The sequence below is a fragment of the Tauraco erythrolophus genome, chromosome 2, assembly GCF_009769465.1.
Source record: "Tauraco erythrolophus isolate bTauEry1 chromosome 2, bTauEry1.pri, whole genome shotgun sequence".
Classification (NCBI taxonomy): Eukaryota; Metazoa; Chordata; class Aves; order Musophagiformes; family Musophagidae; genus Tauraco; species Tauraco erythrolophus.
Window position 1 is genome coordinate 39,092,597 of NC_141466.1, and position 12,674 is coordinate 39,105,270.

Genomic DNA, 12,674 nt, shown 5'->3' on the forward strand with positions numbered 1-12,674 from the left:
AAGAGCTAAAATCTGAACAAAATTCAGGTGATTTGAAATTTGTACCCAATATCTGAGATTTCTAGAACATGAAATGAGTACCCATCAACATTTTACAAAATTTAAGGTATATTTTTTTGAACCAATAGTAGGGGGATGCAGGAAAAAAAATCCCACACCTAAGTTTTTATAAAACATATCTCCAGGACAACGGCAATTACCAATGTCTCTATCAATAACAACTGAAAAAATAAGCACATGTACCATCAACTTTACATGTCAGAATACGTACCTGAAACAGGTAGCTTCAGGCATCTAATTTTGTATGTTGGAGGCTGGTCTTCCAGGAATTAACATACAGAGGAGGGGAGAGGATTCTCTAGGCTTCAGACTAGAAGTCCAATTTACAATGGCTTTAGGTGACTCCTAGACAAGCCTTCCTGTGTGTCTAGAAGGCTCCTAACACAGGCATTGTACTCAGATATCTGGAGACAAGCAGTACAACCTCTCCACATCTTCGGTTCCACTCACATAGCTAAGACAGAGTTTACTTCAAAAGCCTTAATTGCTCAGCTAACTCAAAGGAAGCAGTGCTCAATTTTCCATTCACTTTTCCAACTCCTATTCTTGACAAATACAAGCCTTTTCATTTTAAAAGACAAGATTCTGAAGTACCCTCATATGGTACTTCAAATTGTTAACTGCTCTTTGGGACCAGACCATATCACTGGTCTCTTGGACATCCTGCATCAGAAGGGTTCGAGAGGTATTTGATGATACTAGCTTTTAACTTCTGAAGCAATACCAACTTAAAATATGACTTCCCCACTGCTCATTCCCAGTCTTACCCATTCGTGCCCCAGAGCAAGCAGGACCTGTGTGTGTGTATCCACTGTTGAACTACAATCAGAAACTGATCCACTTTAAGAAGATAGAAATAAAACTAAAAGTATTTGCAGTATTTTTCCTAGACAGACTATTCCCTTAAGTTTACAATCCAGCCCTTCAAATCTTAAACCCGTATTACTGCTATTTGTATTATTGTAAAACCATAAGCTGAAGAACAGAGCTCATTTTGCAACTGTTAGACAAATTTGACAGCTTTCTTCTCCCTTTGTAAAGACTGCATTACATTACGCAAAGATCACAACACAACACTTCAGACGAGCTACATGCCAGAAGACATTTCACAACACTTATTTCCAGAAGGCTATGTCATCCAGAAATGTACTTTGAAAGTAAAAGTATGACTGGGCCATATGAATAAAAAGAAAACCAAAACAGGTAAGCCTGAATGTTCCTTGTCCCTTACAAGTTTGTTATTTGGTCATACGCCAACAGCACAAAACATTAGCAGAGGATACTTCTTTATTTAAGGACAAAACCTTTTCATTTCTGATACAGTGAGGAGAAAGAAAACTGGTCCTACTAAATGTGTACTGTGTACACTTTATTTTCCCATTAATAAATTACAAAGCTTATACAGACAACTCACTGGATCAAGGAAAAAATACAGCTTTTCATATATTGCATTATTTCTCATGAAATTACTGTGTAATCATATTAAGATTCATTAAAATTCATACTCTAATTCAGTGTATTTTCTTTTATGCTACATTACACAATCACACACAGAAGCATAAAATGTCAGTGCTGCTCAGACGCATCAGTAAGTATCTGCATACGGAAAAAAACATAAATCTATGGAAATGAAGAAAACTATAAGATTAAATTTCCAGTAGTGTCTGCAGCTTAAATTCCTTTGATTTCAATGGGTCTTAGGTTCACAAGCAACTTAGTGCTACTGAAATCCTACCGATAACCTAATTTTACATATGATACAACTCTAAAAGTAGTTTTTGTTAGAATCTGCTAAAGCCCCTTCGGTGGAAATTATTTAGTATTCTTCTTGCATCTGTTAATCAGCATTTATAAAGGAAAAAAACTTTTAAAAGTGTGGTAGACTTACATTATGTAAACTCTTGATATGCTTTTGCAAGATTCTTTTAACCAAAACCAAAGCCAAATAAAAGATAACTAAACACACTGAGCACAAAGGTAAGCCTGCAGCTATAATAGAGCTACTTTATTTTACTTGCACTGTTCATAGTCTACTCGTGTTAACAAGAAATTTACACTTAGCTAAAATAACCAAGTTCTGTTTCTGAAACCTACAAGGAAACAGCAGATATTCCACTTCACAAAGAAAACAGCAAAGCACAGACATAGACATATTACTATTGAAAATCATCTAAATCCAGCTTTGGCTAGTTGTGTGTGCGTGCATATTACTGTCAAAATAACAAATTGATTAGTGACAAAGTAAGAATTTAACAATGGGATTGTAAGAACACACAAAGACAGGGAAAACGTAGACTAAAGCTGTTTTCAAAGCAGACCGTGCAGCAATGTGTGCACTACGCTATGCTAGCACCATCACTTAAGTTTCTTTAGCCCATTAGATTTGCCAGTTCACAGGTGAAAAAGCAACACACAGCTCCAGAAAAAAAGAAAATCTCATCTTCTCACAATTTAGGATTACCAAGAAACTTCTCTCCCTACCCCTACAAAAGGCATAACTATTCCAAGTAGAACATAAGGATTCATCATCCCGTGGTGGAACACTGCAAATCAAACTGAGCACTACAAAGTACTTTGGCACTTTCAATAACCAGATATTTGAATTCAGAAATGCTCAATACATTTATATTTCAGTTCAGGATGTTGTCGCATACAAAACACGTATGCAAATGTGAAGGGTAAGCATCCACAGTCCACAGCAGAAAAACGAGTAAGAGACAACTTGCTCTTACATTAGCAATGTCTTCAAAGAACAGCATTGTAAATAGCATTCACAATCATCAGGAGGCAGCAGTAGGAGGTAGAACAGAAAGTATTACAAGCAAACCTCCCAAACTTGAGTTACAATTTCTAAAATTGTCACTGGTGTCCCACAACCTCCCATCTGCAAAAGCTTTTAAACATCAGGAAAAGACAGGTCAAAAATCACATTACCCAGGGCATCACATATTCAAATTGTCTTGATAACTCACCACTAGAAAGAATGCAATGCCCTAAGTACACATAAAAATTTTTCAAGAGAAAAAACATTGTCATCTGTTCTATGGCTGAAACTGATTCTCATTTCAATTATCTGGAACAAGCTTGTTGGCAAAGTATTAAAAGGTCATTCTCATTAATTATTATTATAAGTAGGCAGAATAGGCCTTTCAGTAATAAATCTAATAAATTAACTAGCTAGCTGTTGTGCAAACACAGAAGAGTCCTTATGCTAAAGGACTTGGTGCAATAAGAGACAATACAGGAATGGAAATACGTAGGCACAGTGACACAGACACAGTAATTGTCAGTGTGGCAAAACACAATTTCAGGAAACAGCTTTTGTCCAAAGATACTGGCCGAACAGACAGTGATTACTTCTCCCCATTTCCAGCACAGAAAGTAATATAAAACTGATCATACACATTCAGAAATCCCAGACTCTGGTCAGTGACTCTCATCGCACAGAATCCCTGTATCTCGCATAGTTCTCTCATAGTTCTCAAGTGTATGAGAGTTTTTTTGTTTTTTGGGTTTTTTGTTGTTGTTGTTGTTAGCAAAAATATAAATGTATTGAGCATCTATTCTGCAGATTTTTCAAAGAGGAAAATCAGTGTGGAAAGATGAACATCCTGGTTTGAAAGCTAAGTGGATATACAGCCTGACACCACTGCTAAGCTGCTGGTAGGAGTCAGGCAGCGTAACACAGGAAGGATGGAGGCCTTGTTTTCCAGACGATGCCTGCTGTTACACTCTTGCTATTACAGCTCAGCATACAACTGGCCTTCTCCCACAACACTCTGCTGGCTCATGTTTAACCCGTTTTCCACTAGGACCCCCCAGGTACTTTTTCTGCAAAGAGGCTTTCTAGTCAGTTCACCTCCAGCCTGCACAAGAATATGGGGTTATTCAACCCCATCTGTAGGATCTGCATTTGCCCTTAACTTGAGGATCTTATCAGCCCATTTCTCCAGTAGACCCCTCCACCCCTCCTCCATTCTCCAGGGTGTCTAACCATTCCCTGTAATTTGTTATCATTCAAAGACTTGCTGAGAAGGCACTCTGTCTCATCATCCACGCTGTTAAAACACTCAACAGTAGTGATTCACTATCAATCAGTCATCAGCGGCAAGTTGGACTTTGCACCACTGAGGACAACTCTTTGAGCCCCGTCATCCAATCACTTTTCCAGCCAACTCATTCTTCACTTCTCCGGTCCACATCTCACTGAGACTGTGTTATGTTTCCCTTTGTATTTATAAACGGTGAGCACTACAGAGCACAAATCTAACTGGAGCCTTCAATCTCACAGGTCCCAAACAATTACCTTTCTTTCATTCATTTTGTTACATGACACTCACATATCAATCACTGTTTGGGCAAAAAGTCCCATGATCACATCACACTAGTTTAAAAGGGAAAGTTACGTGAAGCCTTATTTGAATATAGCAGTAGATTAAAATAAACCAACAGAGCTACCTGGAGAAAGTTTGGTTTTAAGCAAGTGGCACAGAGTTGTAAGAAAATATAATGAAATAGCTGTATTAGGTAAGGATACTACTTAACTGTTCTTTAATTATACTACATACTTCTGAGACTTACAACTACAGTGCAACTTTCAGAAGCTAACCACCAGAATCACCACAGACATAGGTACAACCTTTCTTGAACTAGATGAGAGGCAGTGAGCTACAGACACAGACAAGTCTCATGAACAAGTGAAGTGCCTGCTCTGTGTTTCTCTCCTCCGTTTAGAATAATAACAGTTATCTAAAGGCAAAGAAAATAAACAGTCTGCTTTAATGAGTCAGTTAAGAGAGCAGCACGCTCTTAACAGTGAATCCGTTACTGGATCCTTCAGGTAAATTTGATATTGACTGAAATATTATGAGGAATTTTGGCCATGGCTGCACTGCTGATCAGTTTAGATCAGCAGAGGGGTTTTGAGGCACCTACTCCAGTGATCCCCATTTGCTGCCTGCTGGTTCAGTTCACTGAGAGCTTTCCAGGTACATACCCTAGATGTCTCCTGGAGAAAGCCAAACCGCAGGCTCTGATCTACAGATCACAAAATACATTTCAAACCCTGGGGGAAATGAAAGGTCTGAACCAAGTACTGGTACAAACAACTTCAAAATACACTCATAATGCAAAACATCTAGTCCAGAGTACGAGACTAAATCTAGTCTGAAGTAACCCTGGAACCACATAGATACAGGGATGTCAACATTGCTTCTAGTAATTAATTCCTAAAGTACCAAATTAAATGTTAATGTATACAGAGTCATAAGTGCTTCTGGCTATAGTGTCACTTCAGATACAGATGCAAGAAAACATGTACAGTTGGATGCAATAGCTGGCAGATTTCTTCTAATAGTTGTAAACCCAGGAAGAGAAAACAACGGTTTTGATTGGATATTGGGATATGGGTGGGGAATCTAAGATTGATCTCTAAGGTCTCTTCCAGCCAATGCCATTCTATGATTCTATCAATGTGCCACAAATTCAAATGATCAAACTGATTCAGTTTATATTTAGTAGAAGAGACAAAAGACTTACACTTAAAAATACACCACGGTGAACACTTGGGACTGCTAAAGATATTCAAAGCACAGGACAAAGCTGACAAGAAAAACAAACAACTAAAACTGATCAGAAGGAAATTTAGGCTGCATATGATGACAGCTCCACTAATCGAAAGAATGAAAATCCAAAAAGTTTGGATAAAAATCTACTAAGTTTTAAGAAGGAGCTTCATCAGCTTGACGTGCTCACTTGCAATAGCCGACATTTTATTTTACACAAGCCAGAAGGTCATTACACTTCTAACACCATGAGACAGGCATGCTAAGCTGGGTAGGCTTGAATGCACACAATCCCAAACAAACCCAGAATATAATCAATTCTAGACCTGACTGTTGGTGAGAGAAACCATGCTAAACGCAGCAGTGGCTCAAAAGTAGGAGACTAGCAATGAAACCAAAAGACTTCCTTTTCTGCTGATTCAATCCATCATCCAAGAGCTTCTCTGGCAATGAAAATACTATATTCTGTCTCCAATAAATATGAAAACAGGTCCCTAGGAAAATGCTAGAACTTATCCAAATTGACAGAAATTATTGCAACAGTCACATTACTCAGTTCTTCCAATTATTCTGGAAGCTCCCTCTCCTTCTCGACATTGCTTTCTAAGGGAACATGTCCAGAGTTAAAGGTTCAGCTTGAAACCAGAGAGGTAGTACCTACTCATGTCACTTCTCATTATGAGCACATTCCACCTCTCTGAACTTGCCCTGTGAATTTTCTGCTTTAAAAAGAGAAAGCTAAAAAGAAATACGTCAAGTAGAGCACTGGTAATCATGCTGCTGTGCCTTGCTTCTCAACTACCTTTCTGAGGAATTATTTGAAGTGTAAGGTTAAGACAACCAAAAGACCTCCCTCTCTTCAGGGTCTTCTCTACTAGAGTTAACATGCTGCCATATTCTACCCTCTCTTGCCCCACTGATTTCAGAGATTAAAAAAAGGCCACAGTTCAACAGATAGTGCTTTTTTGTTGAAGTAATTAGAATATTCTCAGTGTTTTCCCAGACCTCTTAAGCCCTCCTTAATCCTTCTCTTCCAATGAAGGGTGAAATTACAATATTCCCTAAAAACGGCACATAGACAAATTGTGGCATATACTTTGACTGCAAATGGTAGCAAGCATAACAGGTAATCACTTCTGTCAGTACCAGCTTCAGGTCAAACTTAGAGAAAAGCTAGCTTTAATAAAATGTGTAAGAAAACTAACAGTAACATGAAAAAGATAGAGGCTAAGTAGCCAACATATGTTTTATAACACTATTTTATGCCTCTTTCGCCTGAGCTCCTTCCCAATCCTACCTTTTTTTCATATCACTATTTCCCAAAATATCCACCTCAGACGGTTAATACAAGGTGGAGGAAATATATGCATCTCAAAGCAATGAAATTTTCCCATTACTTTACCTTCATCAACACATTCTGTTAAAAAAAAAAAAACAAAACAAAAAACCAAACCACCTTGAACCTACCAAAAATAATACCCGCCTCCCCCATGACCTGCCTTGAATTATGACAAGGTTAAAAACAAGAATGTATTTTCTTATTACTGAAATGTTTCTAAGGAAAGTTATTCTACAATGTTTTGGAAAAAGGAGCTATCATAAATCAACACTGATATATATTGTTCCCTGTATGTAAACACTGACATAGCCTCATCCAGATTTATCTAAAACAAACATCACAGAACTACAACACTGACACATATTTTTACTGTAGTCTGTTACAAGATTGACAGAAGGGCAATGTACAACCACACCAGATGACCAATAATCTTTAATAACTTGAAAATAAACTACAAAGGATTATTTCCTGGGAAAGGGAAAGGAGGACCTTGGAAAGTAATCTAGGGACAATCAGGTAATATCAAATGAAAAGAATATGTAAAAGCCTTCTACAGAGACCAGGTGAAGTAAGAGGAGGTCAGGAGAGTCTAATGAGGCAGTAAGGAGTCTTCTGTAACTGTGGAGGCACAGCACAGTGTGAGGAGGAGAGAAGCTGGAGAAGTTCTCCACTGCCAAACTGATAAACGAGTAAGTTAATTGGGGCAGAAACACTTTGAAAAGATTCAAAAGAAACACCTATTGTATTTGAAACAAAAGAGATTACAGAAATTAAGATATGAAAGGGTAAAGGCATGGATAAGAATATGACCTACCCTCCAAATCTACGGAGCTTCCCTCTTCTCCAATTAGACAAAAAATATTTTATTACAACTTAAGTTTTAGGCCAAATTATTTGAGTATTTAATTTCAATTCCTAGAAAGTATAGGAAAAGCCTTTCCAATAAGGAATAAAAATTTTTCAAATCACTCTAAAAATAGTCAATAATATACAAAGCAACACTACATGACAGTACCCATTAAGGTTTTTCCAACATCAGCCATCGACCACAGTAAAGTCTGGAAGAATGCACTACCTACCCTCTTTGAAACAAATCCACATTGAAGAATTTGTGGAGCTCCACGGAGAATTCTACCATAGCCTGAACTTCACTCATGTTTATGAGGATGAAGAAGTCAAAACTTGTCAGCACCTTAGTTACTGAAAACAAACAGAAAAGAAATTTTTTAGAATGCAAGCTGGGGATAATACCTATCTGGTCCTTAAAAAGGACAACGTTACACACAATTTTGTGAAGCTTCCTTAAATATACAGGCCCTTGGGTAAACAAGAATATAGGATGTACCAAATCCTGCCCACAATAACTTCTATCTTTGTTGTGAAGGAATCAAATGTTATCAGAAAAGTACCACAACACACCATCAGCATAATATAATCCTGGCACTTACTGATACCTCCGTACTGCAGCTCTGCTCTGGTACTTGGCTGCAGAGAGGGAAAAATACTGCCGACAAGGAGAAAAAGAGCATGGTCCGCTTCCAACCCTTGTTCAAGCAGAATGACCACGCAGGCGGCAGTGCCTCAACTCTGACGTGAGGACAGGGACAGCTGAATTACAGTGTGGCCAAGCAGTGCAGGGAAAATCCTTGACCAGGTCACATAGAGCTTTAGAGGGAGAGATTCTAGAGGAAGGCAGGAGTTAAGGAGGGCAACATGCCCATTTTTAGTCAGTCTTTGTTAGTAGTAAAGTGTTAATTCTGTCTTCTTCGAAGTCACAGACTGGCACCTTCCTGCTAATTTGTAACTGCCTGCTGATACTTAAATTAAAATCCTACAGTCTTTACCAACTTCTGGTGTTTTGCCTTCAACAGTATCAACTGGATTAATAAAATAGACTACATTCTCTGCAGACACTTGTCTTTGAAATTCCCAGTTCCTGCAAGCATTGTCTGGTTTGAGGAATAAACAAACAAAAAACCCTAAACCAGACTATCCTTCATGCACATTAGTCCATCTTCTGGGTCTCATGCAGAAGCAATAAACGTAAAGAAACTAGCCTGGCTGGAGCTTGAACGGATTATGGGATTTTTTTTATTTCTAAAATTTTGAACATGCATTTGGGTGTTTCTGAAGGAGTAGGCAGTACTACTGAGACTGAAACAGAGTAGCTGGCAAAAGAAAAGTCATTGCCACAGCAGGTATCCATCACCTGAAAGCAAAGTTACCTTTAGGGGCTACCTCTAGCCTACCAACTATATTATCTTGGCATATGACTCAAGATAAGATTTACCCTTCTGTACTCGCTAGAGGAACCAGAAGGCTTCAAGCACCATAGCACAGGTCTAGATTCTTAACTATAAACAAGAAGTTAATTCTGACCTTGGCTTAACAGCTCATACAAGGACTCTGCATGCACTTTACAAAAACACAGAAACAGCATGTTACTGAAGTAATGGGACAGGGAAAGAGGAGTTTCGCTTCTGAAGCTGAGTTATGACAATATGAAGAACTCAGATCAAGGGCCCTTACTGTAAGATCAAAAATACAGCATCTAGGTGACACAATTAACCCAGCTTGTCTGAAAATCTGTGTTCATTCAAATTTCAATCAAGGGACTTCAACAGATTAATTGAATGATTACAGGCTGAGATCTACAAGCTGAGAGAGTTGGGGCTGTTCAGCCTGGAGAAGAGAAGGCTCCGGGGTGATCTTATTGCAGCCTTCCAGTACCTAAAGGGGCCTACAGGAAAGGTGGAGAGCGACTTTTTACAAGGGCGTGTAGTGATAAGACAAGGGGCAATGGATTTGAACTGAAAGAGGGCAGATTTAGGTTAGATATAAGAAAGAAATTTTTCACTCTGAGGGTGGTGAGGCACTGGAACAGGTTGCCCAGAGAAGTTGTGGATACCCCATCCCTGGAAGTGTTCAAGGCCAGGTTGGATGAGGCTTTGGGCAACCTGGTGTAGTGGAGGGTTTCCCTGCCCATGGCAGGGGGGTTGGAACTAGATGATCTTTAAGGTCCCTTCCAGCCCTAACCATTCTATGATTCTATGATTCCACAAATTTTGCTAGAGCATGCAGCGCTATGACTCACTGATAACCTACAGGGCTTTGCAGCAATTCCCTCTTTCACTGCTTTGTCTATAGCATTGTGTAAGGATGTCCTCAGAGGTCTTTAAAGATAGAATCCAGAAGTTCTGCACTCTAGTTTTCTGGGGTTACTACACTGCATTATCACATGGGCATCACTTACCAAGATGTACACTGCCTCTGCAAATGGAACCTGACATATCACTGAGCAGAGATCCAAAGATCCCAGCCCCACCATGACCTTGGTCACTGGACCCCATGGCATCCTTTGTCTGTTTAAGTCTTTTTGCTTTTTCCTGAGTGTTTTACAGTGGGGTCTCTTTTGAGGCGTTGGACATTTTCATCATGGGTTTTATGCACAGACCACAAGGTTTGTTGCAGTCCTGGTTTCAGCTGGGACAGCCCTCACTCAGCTACCAACGATATTTGGAAAAGTAGCACCCATGCCTTGCTCCAGTATCAACTGCAAAACTAGTAAGAAATACTGAGCCATAATTCACAAAAAGGTGCATCCAGAAAGGAATGCTGCATGCCACCACACGTTCCCGGGATTGCAGTCTATCAGCTGACCTCTGAGGATGCCTTTTTTTTTTGCCAAGCATCAGCTTGTTCCATGTGCACCTTAACCTTGGTGAAGGGGAACATTCACTGCTCTGGGCTGACATAAACCAAATCACTACTTTTCTGTCAAAGTCTTTCATATCAGTGCAAAGGAAAACTGTGTTCTTTGAACTATATAATAGAAAGTGTTATGCAGTGATTAAATATTTTAAAGGAGCAACTCAAAATTGGATGTCGTTAATTTTTGTATGCTAATCATACAAAAGCCAACCAAAAAAAGTCAACCTCATGTAGAAGTATTTATTTGTATAGATTCCATTCAAATTTACGGCTAACCTTCACTGATTAACTCCAATGACCTTGAACGTCCACAACTCATTTTAATACTTAATGAGTTTATTGTTGTATTTTAAAGCATATAATTAGCATTCAGAAACTGAGCTATTGAACTGCACGTTTGTTCTCTCTGCATGTAAGAAGCAGAAGAATCCTTCACTAGGAGCTCTCTCCATATGAGCAACAGAGGTTAATGCAGCATATAAACATGGATCCAATATATAAAAATATTTAGGCACTGAGACTGAACATCTCCAATAGTTAAAATGTCAGTTAAAGCCACTTGAACCTATACTGAGGGCCAAAACTTTTCTTTCTTTCACACTTCTGAGAGTTTATTTATTTTCTTAAGCTGGAAACTCTCCTACACATCCTGGCCAGTCCATGCTGTCCACACATTAGCCCACCACTTTTTTAGTTATCCAAACTAACCTTTTCTGAGGCCCAATACAAAATGGATCACAAGATACTGGATTTTAGAAGACCATCAGACAGAAAAAATGTTTCTTGATTCTGTTTTTTTCTAAATTGATCATTTTAGTGATACTTTACCAGCTGCTGATCAGAGCACCTGGGAGTGCAATGAAGAGACAGATGGAGGTGTACAGAAACCTCCTAAATCAGCTTTGCTCTCAGACAAATGCTTGTGTAACAGTGCCATGAACCTAGCTACTTGTACTGGGAACTGCAAGAGAACTCTAAGAAACAAAACTGCAAAGAACGTCTTACCTCCACTGGTAAATACTCCATTTTAGTATGTTAATTAACCCGTCTTCCAGTTCTTCGCTATTGCTGTCAAAAACATACTGCTTGAACTAAAAAACAAACAAACAAAACAATGTTTTACTAAGAGCAGTATCTCTAGAACTTCTCAGTACTCATGTTCTTCATTCTCTTCTCCTGTGTTCTAATAACAGCCCCTATCGTGTCCTCTCCAACGATCATAGATGTACCGCCTACCAGCATTCTCCAAGCTGCTCTTGGCTCCTGCACTGCAGTTTTTAGTTTTCTGCAAGTGCAGCAGTCTGACACCTGTTTTTCCAAAATAAAGTAAAATAATAAAACTTCTTGCGAAGGCCATGCTCTGGCAAAGCTGACATTGCCATGTTCAGCCAAACTATCCTTGCCTTCAAGGAATTCTAAAATCCTGCTTCCAGAGGACTTCAGGATGCCCCCTCCAGCCGCCCCACAGCCTCCCAGATCTCCAGAGAGACTCTCAGCAGCAACGCAGTGATGAGTAGGTAGGAGGATATTCTGGTCTGAGTCATCAAATACGGCTCATACCCCCACACAGTCCTACATAGCTACCAGAGAGAAGACAATTTAAAAGAATAGGTCAGATTAAATGCTCCTGGTAAATCTCGTGTCCCTTCTCCTCAGGAGACAAAATTCAGGAGACAAGACAGAGAGCCCTAAGACAAAGAATTCACTTTCTTAGTGCAAACGTTACAGGTAGGTCAATGCCACCTAATATTTTGAAACTCTCCTTGAAGCTCCTGCTTGTGCAGACAAGCCGTGAAATTAAACTGGTTCTGCATTAGCTTCAGAAAGAAGAAAACAGAGAAAGTGAACCATAAAAAATACATAATCAGAATTATTAAAAAAAGAAATCACGTGTGCATGTCATGTGTGATATTACATCTTTGATACCATAAATTATCAATAATGTCCCAGTAAAATCCTGGTACATAACACTGCATCAAAACGGCACCGACATTTACTCT

The 12,674-nt window shown here is 39.1% G+C and overlaps 1 protein-coding gene across 7 annotated transcripts in view; it reads right to left on the reverse strand.

The window, feature by feature from the left end:
- FAM135A (family with sequence similarity 135 member A) overlaps positions 1-8,119 on the reverse strand; it is a 73,590-nt gene extending 65,471 nt beyond the window's left edge. For all 7 annotated transcript variants that reach the window (XM_086608294.1, XM_086608296.1, XM_086608293.1 and 4 more), the window contains exon 1: positions 8,043-8,119. In XM_086608294.1, the coding sequence (XP_086464420.1) occupies positions 8,043-8,119 (77 nt within the window). The remainder of the gene's footprint in view (positions 1-8,042) is intronic.
- Positions 8,120-12,674: the final 4,555 nt, after the last annotated feature.